The sequence below is a fragment of the Styela clava genome, chromosome 4 (genome assembly GCF_964204865.1).
Source record: "Styela clava chromosome 4, kaStyClav1.hap1.2, whole genome shotgun sequence".
Classification (NCBI taxonomy): Eukaryota; Metazoa; Chordata; class Ascidiacea; order Stolidobranchia; family Styelidae; genus Styela; species Styela clava.
Genome location: NC_135253.1, coordinates 19,949,367 through 19,964,025, shown reverse-complemented (window position 1 = coordinate 19,964,025; position 14,659 = coordinate 19,949,367). Strand labels below are relative to the sequence as shown.

Sequence of the window (14,659 nt, the reverse complement as noted above, 5' to 3'; positions counted from 1 at the left end):
GAGGTTTATTACCTCGATATTATAAATATACGGATATACTCACATTGGATGTTACTGCAGCGGTTCAAAGCTGACTAATTTAAATGTGACACGGCTGGACACGTGACACAGGCATGTCGTTCGTTTAATTTAGATCAGAAGACATTGCAAATAACGTCCGAAGCAAAGTGTTGTGTATGGGAAATAATGCACGCACAAATTGTAGTGATCTAAACCAGGGCTACGCAACTAGCGGACCGCGGTTTTTTGGGTATTTGATTCGGAACGCACCTACTTCTTTATTTTGGATCATTATCCCCTTTCAAGTTTCATTTTATAAAATGACTTTTATAGTTTTGAATATATATATATATATGAAATTACCTATAAGTAATATATTTAAATATATATACGTGAAAAGAATTATAACACCATAATAAACAATCTTGACTAGCTAATAATCATTAACCGGTTGAGGAAGTGCGCGTTTAAGGATGCCGAAATATAATTTATGCGAAGACCAGACCCAATAATTTTGAAGTTTTGTATGCAGATCTTCGGTAAAAATAGTTCAGTAGCCTTGGTCTAAACTATAAACGTGCAACTGGACATAATGCCACCCAATGCTATTCCGGTGGAAAATAAAAAAACGAAGACAGTAGGTTCAGGATTTTTAACCTGTTGAATCAATCTAATTCACATGAAGGTTAATCAAATAGCATGCACTATCAATGTGTGACGCATCAGAAATTTATTAGCGGGAATTTCTAGACGAAATAAAATTGGTGACTGTTTCACGATAAATAAGAGTAAGACGCCACATGTACACTTATATACGACAAGAAATGTTTGCGCCACGTATTTGCTGTACATTTGAAGTTCAATAATTTAAATACGCTCGCAAATAAATAATATTTTTCGCAAACCGAAAAAGGCGGTTATTTACCACTGTTATAAACTAATTCAAATGTACGAAAGCGGGAGAGAGACTTGTGCATAAAACTAGCTGAGGATACATTAAAGATTGAATAGCATGCGGCCCGCCATCCAATTTTTTGCGGTCCGCGTCATGGTTGGGATTTTTCCACAAAAACCTAAATTAGTACAATGTCAACTTTTAGTAGGTTTTATCGTGTCATTTATCATTAAGAGTCCGGTCCGACAAACTGTAAAAAGTGAAATAAAATTCTCCCCTTGTTGTCAACGTTCATGTTTTATTATATTGTTATAATGCAATTATAAATTCGATAATTTCATTCCGCATGTTCATTGTGGCGAAATTAACGAGTTTCGGTCAGTCCATTGTGCCCGAAAAAAGTTTGCGAAGCTAATTGCACATTCATTTTGCATACCTGCGATTTTTGGCAGTTCTTATATTTGCGAGCAGTTTTTTACGACTATGAAAGTTAGCAAGTCAGCCCTCCGCACACGACAAACGGACGAGCATTTGCATATTGTCTTGAGACTAGCACACCAACGCAAAATAAGGCCAAACATCGATACCAAATAACCAGCACAAGTGAATGAATATGTTTCATGTCTCGTTTGCTGTAAGATTCAAGTGTAATTTTAACACAAAACATTCAGATACAAATTTTTGTACCTAATTTCTTGGTTTGCGGCCCGCGTGGACAATAAATTTCGAAAAGTGGCCCGAGACATGTTTTGAGTTGGAGACCCCTGCTGTAACCCATCATTGCTACTACATGAAGTCCGGCTACTACATGAAGTTTCAGACATTGCTTTTCGTTATTTTTGACTTTTATTGCTCTATTATACAACGTTTGAACCCAATTATACATGCAGCTAGAAATGAGTCATCGTCCAAGTCATCGCACAATTGTTGCAAAAATAAAAGCCTAACGAATAACAGGAAGCAACAGTAATACCATCAATATAGAGGAAATGATAAAATTTTTGCCACAATAAGTGTTGAAGATAACAATTTCTATTCAAAGAATATGTACTACAAATTGTCTGTAGGCATGTCCTGGGCATGAAGGCATTGGACTGGACTCCAGGCATGTTCTTTCTGATCCGCAAAGTTAAAAAAGAGGGGAAAGCAATGAGTTTGTGTTACAAGTCGTCATAAGCGAGTAAAGTGCCGTGTCGGCAAGCTAGATAACAAGTGATTATAATTGATTATTATAAGTGATTATAATTCTTATACAAGGTGACCCAATGCATATAGGTTACAATCGACGGATTGTCCACGGCAATGTTGCAACTCAAATTGAATCTAGAGCAGGTGTTCTCAAAGTTTTAACGTTATGAAGCTCGTCAAGATGTTAACTATTATTTATGGAGCCCCACAATAAATTTGACAACAATATTAATATATTGTCGGAATGTGGCAACATGGCAGCAATTGAAATATGACATTATCTATCAAAACTAATAGATAATGTCATGTTTGAATTCACGCTACCGCCATCAAATTTTATCAATGCCTTATTGCTTCTTTGGAGAGTTACTAAATTAGCCAAGTCAGTCTCCTAATAAGTAAACGAATAGCTCGCGGGGCTCTTGGTTTCTCTCGCGGACTCTGGAGTTCCTTTGAAAGAACTTTGAGCACTCATGCTCTACAAGGGACAATACTACCGTGAGCTCTTGAAGATATAAAATCCGCTCCTCCAAAATTGAAAATTTAACCATTTTCCATTTATTTCACGTGCAAGCAGTATATATTAAACATAATTTTGACAGCAATATTTGAACCCAGACTTTGAAAATATAAGGCGCTGTTGTTCAACATGTTTGGATATTTGATGACTTTTGTACTCATATGGGCTCAGATTGTCTTTTCTCAAGGTGAGTACTCACTGTATATAAAAATGTATTTTGTACAAGATTGCTGAGAAAAAGACTGCGAACAAGAAAGCACGGTACTCCCGAAGTATGTGAACCAAGATGGCGGACACCGGAACGTAGTATGTGTACCAGGTTAGGGTCAGGACATAATTTTATTCCAATTTTCCATATTTTAGTTCTATTACGAGTTCGGGGACTATCCAAGTATTTGTACCTGAAATTATGGCCTAACCATAACCTGGTACACATACTACGTTCCGGTGTCCGCCATCTTGGTTCACATACTTCTGGAGTACCGAAAGCATTAACAAGACCACTTTGGTAAATTAAATTGTACAAGATAACTGAAATATGTCAAGTAGAACTTTAATATGTATGGAGGTGCACCTTTTGAGTTTTTATATTATTATTAACTGAATGAGCCAATTTTTTCAAGCCAGAAAAATAAAATCGATACATGTGAGAAAAAAAATTCCTGAAAATGTCGAGAACATAGTTTTACTTGGAAAGGGAAGCCGCGGGGAACCAAAATTATCAAGCTAGGACAGCCAGGACAAGCAGGGGTTTCCACAACTATAAGTATGCATGTGCTTTAACATTAAAGTTTGTTTTTGTTTCATTGCAGTTCTGGATCCAGATAAATGCTTTTCTCCCATGTATTGCCTGTACAGCGACGGAAGAAGTCAGCCATCTTGGAGACAAACTATCCCACAGGTTGGTTTATTGGGTTGGGTTCTATGAATAATGATAAATGGGTGCGACAGACTGCTGGTTAAGGCGTTAGGCGTAGCTATGTCACCATGGCGGGTCATATATTTTGTGATCAAATCCCAAGCCCACGTTCTCGGCTTCATATAAAAATAATTCTTACCTGCAACATGGGGCTCCGGGACAATTTTTATTTTACTCTAACTCCGAGTTGCTTAATTATTTTGACCTTAACTTTAGCTGTAGCCTCGGTATCAATAAACTTTTGTTGCGAAAATGTACAAAAGAGCTTATAGTGTAGTGACATCAACTCAACTACTGCACTTCAGTTTTTCAATTTCAAGTCATTGATTAATTGTCATTGAAAAATGTCCATTAAAAATGATTAATTTTTAAAGGATAATGCTAGCCGGAGGAAGGATGAGAGAAAGAATAATCGAGAGCCCCTTTGGCTTTGAGCCGCGGTTAAGATTCACTGGCCTACACTTGTCAATAGCAATTATCGCACAAATGTAAAAAGCAATCGGTATAAATGTTTTTACAAAGCCTATCTGCAAGGACATTCAAAATATCGTCAAAACCTATATTTGGTTCTTCCGAATAGTGTATCAACTGCGTGGTTCAAACCTTGAAAACATTCCCAGCAAAATAGCCACAGAATACACAATTTATTACGTGTTTAAAAATTCAATTGGAGTTTGTGCAGTTAGGCTCGCCATATTTTTTACTTGTTTATGTGCATAGAAACTGTGTTAAATATCAAATAGCAACGGACAACTGCACGAGTTGGTATACCAAGATTTCATTGCAAAAATTCTTTCGAATATTTTGGGAGTTGACGAAATCGTATGTTCTCTGTTTTCAGCCTCAATGCTCGAATTCCAGTCAAGGTATCAAAGGACAGAAGGGTGAACTCGGACCCAAAGGAGATGGAGGCGACACTGGCCCACAAGGAGTGGAAGGACCTCCGGGCCAGGTTGGCTCCAACGGAGCCAAAGGATCTACCGGTCCTAAAGGAGAACTCGGTCCTTCAGGACCTGCTGGAATGAAAGGCTCAGACGGGATTTCAGGCGTCAAAGGCGACACAGGACAGCCAGGCGCACCTGGACCAAAAGGGGATATGGGAGAAGCTTCTGTGGTCCCAAATTCACTTCAAGAAGTTTTAAAAGGTGAGCCTCGATTGGTTTGCCTTAGTTTTAGTTGCACAAACTGTGCCAACACAATTTTTATAAACAAGTGAACACTAGTTACATATATGGATAAAAATCAAATGTTAAAAATGTTCCCATAAATTTAAAATAAAACAGCAAAATCATGAGCTTTGCATGTGTCGGAAAAATGGGAGTAATAGGCTTTTAGAGAATTCTTCCATCTTTAATACTGAAAATTTAAAATCAATTAGTTGTAAAGAAAGACGACTTTCTAACAACAATAACCCCAAGCATCCAGGCACGACTAATATCAGCAACAAGAATTTGGGAAAACGATTCATCGGTCCACTCTGTGTACAATAACATGATAACAAAGTACTGGCTGCTCACAGTATTGGTGAATTACCAGGCTTGTCCATGAGACCTATTTTTCTGTCCCATTTCCACCCCATAGCAACTATGCTTGTCCCATCCCATCCCATGGGATTCCCATTGGAATAAAATTCAATAACAATTGTTAAATTTAAGATTGGCGTCTGATAAATAGGACTACATGTATGAAGAGACGTGCAAAACAACAAAATTTACGGACTTTTTTAACTTTAGATTCATAACTATTTATACAAGTGTCCACAAGCCCCTTATCGAAGTATATTGTTATTGCTGAATATACTTTCCTCTTTATAACTAACAAAAGAGCTATGCTCAAATATATGGACACGAAATCCATAACGAAATGTTTTACCATCATTTCCAGAAAATCATACGGTTTTGTGTCCCACATGTCCCATGGGAAATACAAATGTGTGCTGTTTCATCCCATCCAATGGACAAGCCTGTGAATTACTGTCCAACGTCAACTTCACGTGTACAGCAAAATACAAAGCCAAAGCAAGATTCTTCCGCCTTTTTAGTTGGGAAACGTTGTCATAAAAGTGGAGAACATTATGCAAAACTATATCCCTGGAGTGGGCAAGATTTGGCACCAGGGGCCAAAAAAATTTCCCGTCTATACTAGCGGGCCATGTTAGTGTGACGTAAAACGTTACATTTTATGAACTATATTTGCAGTGTTACAAAAGTGGAAAACAATAAGACTCGTGCCAAAACTAAATTTAATCGCAATCTCAAGAAATTGCTTTGGTTATTTTTTAGCTAAAAATTCGGGTTTATTTGTGTTGTGGCAGCATCAGGCGGGCCAGATTAAATATCCCAACAGACCGAATTTGGGCCACGGGCCTTATCCCATACCTTCAATTTTAAAGCAAAGACCGTTGAGCTTCATCTATAGATTACCTTCTTTCATTGATGGTATACTCAACTTAACATCAAAGTCAGTCTAAAAATTGGGCAAACTATTTTTGATTTACAAGTTTTACATGTTTAAAAAGGTGCTCCCGAAGTATGCGAACATCGGAACGTAACATGGGTAACAGGTTAGGGTTAGACGATAAATTTTTTCCAATTTTCCCTATTTTAGTCCTATTATCAGTTCGAAGACTAGCCAAGAGCCTCCCGTAGTATTTATAGCTAAAATTATGGCCTAACCCTAACCTAGTACACATATTACATTCCGATGTCCACCATCTTGGTTCACATACTTCGGGAGCCCCAAACAGTTGGGGTTACGTGAAACTAATTACATTTTCTTGCTCTATCCTTTGCGCAGGTGGATCCGTATGCGTATAACGCAAGGATGCTATAGCAAGAGTGAAAATGACTATTCTATTTCATTCAAGAGTCGTGTTGCACACTACCACAAATGTATTTCTGTAAAGTTTCGTCTGACCGAGGTCAGATTTCGTCAGACAAGCATTTTATAACTGTGACAAGAAACGTTGTCCCAATCTTGTTTATTTCTCTCTCCAATTTCAGACCCAACATTTGATACCATTATTTATGTGTATGTCATTGCGTTTCTTTCACAGTTGTAAATGCCTGTCTAAAGAGTCTGACCTCGGTCAGACGAAACGTTACGGAAATACATTTGTGTTAGTGTGCGGCAAGACTCTTGAATTAATTAAAAATTTAAATTGCTTTCACTACGCGGTGAGATTCTGTCTGTAAGCTTTTTATATTTTGTTTCCTCAATTAATGTGAATATTATTATGCAATCAAATACCCATTATTCTGTCATTTCAGATATCCTGGCCGTCACTGCCGATCAAAATCAGCGTTACTATGGCAAAATATTCATTCCTTTGATTTCGGAACTTGGATTGCATGATTTTGCGTCTAAGAAATGTCGGGAAATCGGTGGTAAATTGGCCGATATACAAGATAATACGCATCTGGATAAAATAATGACGTACATAAGACAGAACAAGATGGAAAAGAATGGCCGAATTCCTTTTCATCTTGGAATGCAATACAAGGTACGCTCGCGATTAGGCCTACCTTTTTTGAGCAAGAAATGTCATTATGAATCATTTTGTTATTATGTTGTTGTTGTTGTTAAAATTCATTTATTTTTCTTTTTGTGAAAAAATATCTTTTCATTTTAAGTACTGGATCAATCTCTTCGACATTTTTAGTGGCTGAAGATTTTATTTATTTCAAAAATTTATGTGAGATCGATGCTCGATGATTCTGCCTAACACTTTTCGAGATAATAGGCCATTTACTTTATTGCTTCATCATAAATATTTTTGAATAAAAATGTGAGAAACGAAGGAAAAAGTAACCATGTTTAATTTTTTCAGTCTCAACAGCTGTATTTCAGCAACGCAACCGCAGTACCGGAGGGAAACTTCAAATGGTCGTCGGGATATCCGCACAAGGGAGATAATCCCTACAAAGACATGTATTTGCAGGTTGACCGTGAACCATCAAGCAATTACCAATATCTCTTCAATCAAGATGTCGCCAATAATAAATGTTACGCGTTGTGTGAGATTTGAACTGCTGTTCCACTTGGTACTTTTTAAAATTCTTTTTTTTTTTTTGTAAAAAGGATTGCAGGAACGATAATAGGGCAATAATTATTAATTCGTGTGAAGGATTTTGTAAATTATTTTTTTTAATTCAGAGCGTGTAGGGATGATAGGCGATAAAAAGGTTATAGCGACACCTAGCGCCAAGTCGTTTAGCTTGGTGATTGGTTTCGCCCAAACGCTGATCACGTTTGGTTTTTGGGTTCAGAAATCTGGTTGGTATCTACTTTTAGCTGCGGCCAGACGTACATCTTAGACGCAACATTGCGTCCATTCCTGAACCTTTATTCTAATCGAAGTCAAGTTATTTTACTGTTTTAATTCAATCCGTATAGTTTATGTTATAGTTGTCACATCGTTTTCAACTGTGTATAAAAGAGTATAGATATGTAAGAGAATTATACTCGTTTTTAATCAGAGACTAACTTTGTCCTTGAGTTATGCCTGTCATCCAGGCCCTCTGAATTTTATTTGTCCGTTTGTTATTGTTTTGTTCATTGTCAGAGTAACCAAAATAAAGTTGATTGATTGAATAAACAGCAGACTTTTGTAAAAGCTCAATTTCGGCACGCACGGAGTCTCGCAGCCTATACGTTTATTGCAAAACTATCAAATTCACCAACATAAGGGAAGATGTCCCACAAGGCCAATTAATTTACTTTCAAACTCAGTGGGTCAGTATACAATAAAAGGTACAAGTCCCTAGACAAGCACTATCATATAATCTACAACGCCTAGAAGTCAGAGAATTGGGAGACCTAGTGTTTTAAATTGTTAGAAAAACACCTAGGTTTATGAATTCCAAAATGAAAATACGTCACTTCATGATTATGTAATACTATTATATTGTGCCAAGTTGGATGGCACCAAGACCACAGAGATAACTGTGATGATAAATAGGTGTACGCCTACGCCTGGCAACCGGTTGCAAAGTACACCCCAAGGTGTGCTAAAAACTTCAAAGATTGTACCACATCGATAGGGTGTACTGAGGTGTACCCAATGTTATGGGATACTCACTAATACAGCTTACGCTACTTTTGAATAGATTAATAGAAAATTGTTAACTTGTTAAAAAATACGGCACAAATATATGTGTTTAATTTAGGAACAATATACGTGTCGCGTTGCCCAAAATTATCACGTCTCGCCATAACACTTTTTGATGCTTAGGAAGGTAAAAATTCACACAATACAATTTGGGAGTTGGGATAGAATAGAATGTTAATACATTCCCATCCAAGCGTCTTCGGGCGTTTTCTGTTATGACAGTGAGACGCGATGGCCTACCGAGAGCATATCTAATAGTATATCTTGAATATCAGTGGCTGCCTGTATAGGGCCTTGTTCCAAACAGAATGCGTGAATAAGCGCAGTATCAGAAACGACAGGCCTGTTTAGATCAGAAGACAAATAGTACATATTCATGAGCGTGTATGTTTTATCAAAGTACACGTATCTTTCGCCATGATATATATAATTTAATACAGTTTGGTCACCACGGTGTTCACAGGGCTTAAGATAGAGGTCTATAACCTCGAATTCATACCTATACGAATATACTCACTCTGGGTGTTATAGCAAAGGTTGGCAGAAGTGCTGACTAACTTAAATGTGACACGGCAGGACACGTGACACAGGCATGTCGTTCTTTTACTTTAGATCGGAAGACATTGCAAATAGCGTCTGAAGCAAAGTGGTTTGTATGGGAAATACTGCACGAAAAGTTTGCAGTGATCTACACCAGGGCTACGCAACTGGCGGGCCGTGGTCCGACTCCCGGACCTTTCGAGTAATTGATTCGGACCGCACCTAATTCTTAATTTTGGATCATTATCCCCACTTTTCAAGTTTCCTTTTATAAATGACTTTTATAGTTTTGTATATATATGAAATTACCAAATAATACGCTCGCAGGAAAACAATATTTTCCGCGGACTGACAAAAAAGCGATTGTTAACGACTGTTATAAACAAATTCAACTGTACGAAAGCGGGAGAGCGACTTGTGCATAAAACTAGCTAAGAATTCATTAAAGATTGATTAGATAAAGTAGTGAGGGGGGAATAAAGAGTTCCAAACCAAATGTCAAAATACGAATAGTTACGAAGTAGTATACGCACCGCGTTTATGCAGCTGAAGCAAGTCTAATACGAAGTAACTAATTTTGATCGCCTGCTTTTGATCAAGTTGTGTAAAGGGACTGAAACCTATGAGCAGGGAGTATATTCACTTGGCTAACACAGACAGCCCCGAACTTGTAATGAAACTAAAATAAGGAAAATAGGAATGAAATTATGGCCTAACCCCAACCTGGTACACACACTACGGGAGTACCGAAAAAGGCCTTTCAAACTAATCTATTGTAGTAAAATTGCACTTACTAAAAATCACGTTATTTTACCAATTCGCCACAATGTAGATAAATCTGTGATAACGTTAAAAGCATTTAGTAGAAGGTCTTTTGAGTTTGTTTTGAAACAACGACAACGATGTTGAAACTTCAGATGATTATCGTATTGGTTTGCTTTTCATCCGTTTTTACAAAAGAACGCGATGGTAAGTCAAAAATGATTTATTTTAATCATCAACTATATACCGGATATAAATTTGAAGGAATGGATAAACTGGAATTGAATTTTGATTAAAAGTTTAGATATTGACTGGTTTGTCTGTTGAGGGACTCCATGTTAATATTTAAAGATCAAAAATAGGCGTGGGTAAAATAATATTTTGAAAAAGTTGGGAATTTGAAAAAAATGATAAAATTGATCTAAATTTGTGTCGCGATTTACTGAAACATACTCACTGTAACCCATCATTACTTAATAATAATAAATAATAATTCGGGAGATTTAGTAGGTATTACGTCATAATATAGGGTGTCCAAAATTTCCTAATTTTTTATAATTGCAAAGTAAATTTATCGATTTTGTTTTGGCCCTCACAGATGTATTGAATGAAGTAAAAATACCTAAACAATTACTGATTAAAAAAACAACAATCCTGGTTAAGATATATTGAGAACTGACTTCATAGGAAATTGAAATTGTAAAGTGACTTTATGAATACCCTGTATATTAGTGCGTTTTTGCGTAATTTGATTAGCTAAAGACGTATCGATATCTCGCACGATCTATATTTTTTCGAAATTGACAAGAACAATTTTAATCAAGATAAAGAGTCAAGATTATGTTCTCTATTTTACGATATATAACTGGGTTGAATTTAAGTGCTGATTAAAGAATTATCAAAATATTGTACATTACGAAAAATATTTTCTATATTGCTTCACAAAATTTTTTCTATCTTCCCTTTGACATTTTTCAATTTCTTGAGTCATGGTTCGAATTTACTGACGGAAATACCGTTATTACAATCTGTTGTTGAATGCAGGATGAACTTTAAACCCAAGTTTACGGAAGTCGATAATGGTAAAAAAAATGATTCAAACTCCAGTCATTAGAAAAAAAATTTCTACTCTTTCTTTGACATCTTTCAATCCCCTATGTCACAGTTTGAACTGACTGAGGGAAATCACCGTTATTTTAATTTGTTGGTAAATGCGGGATTGAATTCTGTGAACTTTAAACACGAGTTTACCAAAGTCGATAATGGTAACAAGTGATTCAGCCATCACAAAAAAATATTGTACCCTTCCTTTGACATTTTTCAATCTTTTGAGTCATATTTTGTACTCACTGATGGAAATACCGTTATTTCAATCTGTTATTAGATGCTGGATGGGATTCACTTTTGTGAACTTTGAACCCGGTTTTCATAATTTACGGAAGTCGATAATAATAACAAAAGTTATTCGCACCATTTTCTAACCCCCTCCCCTTTCTATGCACTCTAATCATAGGAAGGCGAATAAACTAACTCACTCTCATGTCAAATTGTGCGAGGTCGTTTAAAAGTTAGTTCTCATCTGATTTCAGTGTCGTCATTTAGTATGATGTCGCGCAACCTGACTTGTTTTAAAAATATTTTTAAATCTAACGACTATTACCTCAGCTCGTTAGAAATTTAATAAGAAGTAATGTTACACTGATGCTAAAGACTTAAGTATTCTTTCAAAATGACGCCATCCTATTACCATAATAAAAAAAAATAAAAAAATGAAAAGTTTTCTGAACGCAATTGCAAATAGCTGGTATCGCTAATACAATGCTTGTAATATTGATATATTTCTTAATAATTCTGAGTCATTGTATTTTTTCAGTTCCAAAAGTTGAGAAATGCTTGTCGCCGGTTAAATGTGTAGACAGCAATGGCAACGCTAAACCGTCTTGGCGGCAAAGTTATGTTCCTGGCAGTGATGGCAAGGTGTGTACTTGTATAAATGGTATTGATCAACTCTTGTCCCTGCTATGACGTCCCAACATCATTTTTAATTCATCATCTCAAAGAACTGTAATAAATGCGCCCTAAATATTATCAATTTACTGACAAATCCCAGAATGAAATATTTTGTTATAGAATACATCCTCATAACGGGTAGAGGCATTTGAACACGCAACGCGTAATGTCATCGGGATTCGCCCTTCGCACCGAACTAACAAACAACAGGTTTCATTTTCATCATTGTATGAACGTCACTACGCGAAGAACATTAATTAACGACACAACGCTTCACATAAATCTAATTCTAAACTTTCGAAAATCAAACGATTTCCCGATTTAGAGCTGAAATGGGCAAAATATGTCCGGTGGACCAAATCCGTTGAGTAATTCACGGATTCATCTGACACGCCTGATGATGCAACAACCCAACTAAAACCAAATTTTGATGTTTTAGCTAAAACAAAAAAAGCCCAAAGAGTTTCTTGGGATTGTGATTGAATTTGCTCATAATTTTTTTTACGTTTCTCTTACATGGACCGCCAGTCTAGGTGGGCAACATTTTTGCCCCCCTAGTCCAAAAACCATGCCCACCCCTTGATACACAGTATTACTAGTCCAAGGTATGAATTCATATTTATCTGATGGCTCTCATTTATTTCAAATCAGTTACAAAGACAAAATCATTTTTTTTTGCATTTCCTATTTTGTCCAGGCGCATTCAGTCGTTAAAAATAAGTAATTTGTAATGCGCAAATGATTGTTTGGTTACCCAGTTTGCCTTTGTTTGACAGCTTGGTAACATAAATCTAGAACGAGATCTCCAGCCTAACAGGAAAATACAAATACAGCCACGCGTGAACATTTAAATATAATGTTTTAACGGTACTTACGTAGTGTGTACCAGGTTAGGATTAGGCAAAATTTTATTCCTATTTACCTTATTCTAGTTCTATTACGAGTTCGGGAACTGTCTGTGTTAGTCAACTCAATATACCTCCTGCCCATGGGTTTCAGTCCTTTTACACAACTTGATGTGAAGTAGGCGGAAAAAATTAGTTACCTCCATATTGGTACATGCACTTCTGGGGCGCCCATTTTACTACCTTTAGACTGCATTTGTAATAGTGTTTTGTAATTATCCGTTATGTATTTTATCAGCCGCAATGTTCTGTGTCCAAACCTAGTCCTAAAGGAGAGAAAGGTGAACCAGGGACTGATAGTAAAGATGGAGAGAAGGGCTTACCTGGGCCTAGAGGAAACCCTGGTATCAATGGAACAAATGGGGCTCCCGGCATCAAAGGAGAAAAGGGAGAAATGGGAGGCTATCCAAGCCAAGATATTTTGGAACGTGAAGATTTTTTCAATAAAATATTCAGTTTATAGTAAAATAGGGAAAATTATTAAAACAATCAGGATTCTGGTAAAGTGAGTGTCACTTAAAAACTATAATACATTTCAAGTGGAATTGGGCAATGTGTTGTGATCTGAAAAGGAACGCTTATTTTTTTGATTCATAGCGAAGGCAGCAAAGCTGTTGCAACATAATCCCTCTTGTGTGTGCAAGAAAACATAAACAGTTAAAACAAAATAAAAAAAAAGTCCATACTTGATAAATCATGCGTCGCAAGTATGTTGTATTGAAACATTGTTTTGATTATTTCAACCTGATTTCCAGAGACTGTCATTGCTCTTGCGGACGGCGAGCAATATTACAATGGTTCACTTTTCCTTCCTTTAATCTCGAAAACATTTAAAAGAAAGCCAGCTAGTGACGAATGTCAACGTTTTGGGGGAGAGTTGGCGAACATATATAACCAAGAGCATATGGACCAGATAATCAAATTTATAAGAAACAATAAAATAGGAAACAAAAGCATGATTTATTTTCATCTCGGAATGACATACAATCACAAGGTTAGTAATAAAATCGAATTGGCAAATTACATGTTTGGCAATGGACGGAAATACATAAACAAAAAAGAGAGAAATGTTGAAATATATGGAAAAGAAAGCCGGACCCGGCCCGCGAAGCTTCACTGAATTATAGTAACATAACAGCTGTTTTAACGATTATATTCTTTACATAACCGAATTTATTGTGAGACACGTGTAGACTGGATTATACATTTCACAATTAGTCGTTTAATGAGCCTGTAATTTAATTGCAATTAAACAATTGGCAACAAAACGCAGAAAAGTTGATGCTAAGTGCAAAGGGTTCAAAGGTGCCAAAAATATTCAAATGGAACTTTTTGAGATGCAATGCAATGGAAATAAATTTATATTCTATTCTGTATCATTTCTCGATTTTCATTAGAAAAATTCCGTTCGGTTTTCAACTTTCTAAAAATATGTGCGGCCCGCCAATGACTTGCAACCCTGAATTTTGGCCCGCGAGCGACAAAAGGTTGCCGACCCTAGTACTACGGGTATGTAATTGCCTTCTCGCGACAACAATAATCTTTACCCACTAAAATTCTAAGCCATTATTTCCACCAGTAATTAGAGGAGGCGATTTTTCAAAACAAAAAGAACAAGAAAAGTATAGCAATAACAACAACATAATACGATATATATAGTTTTGCGTTCATTCACAAAAAATCAGCAGGTATTTTACATGACATCATCGTTCTAACTTGTGACTTACTCCAAGTTAACTTGGCAGATTATCAGTGTGTTCATTGCCATATGAAAGAAGTAACTTTGTGGACTAGTTGTTGTGAAAAAATC

At 36.4% G+C, this 14,659-nt stretch overlaps 2 protein-coding genes across 2 annotated transcripts; both read left to right on the top strand.

Annotated features, from left to right (window-relative positions):
* Positions 1 to 2,664: 2,664 nt before the first annotated feature.
* On the top strand, positions 2,665 to 8,113 carry LOC120326595 (uncharacterized). The gene is made up of 5 exons (XM_078111722.1): positions 2,665 to 2,790; positions 3,416 to 3,504; positions 4,364 to 4,667; positions 6,792 to 7,024; positions 7,352 to 8,113. The coding sequence occupies exons 1-5, from the start codon at positions 2,733 to 2,735 to the stop codon at positions 7,547 to 7,549; spliced, it is 882 nt and encodes a 293-aa protein (XP_077967848.1). The 5' UTR covers positions 2,665 to 2,732; the 3' UTR covers positions 7,550 to 8,113.
* A 1,897-nt stretch (positions 8,114 to 10,010) lies between these two features.
* LOC144422130 (uncharacterized) lies at positions 10,011 to 13,412 on the top strand. Its single transcript, XM_078111966.1, has 4 exons — positions 10,011 to 10,141; positions 11,808 to 11,911; positions 13,088 to 13,277; positions 13,390 to 13,412. The coding sequence occupies exons 1-4, from the start codon at positions 10,075 to 10,077 to the stop codon at positions 13,410 to 13,412; spliced, it is 384 nt and encodes a 127-aa protein (XP_077968092.1). The 5' UTR covers positions 10,011 to 10,074.
* Positions 13,413 to 14,659: the final 1,247 nt, after the last annotated feature.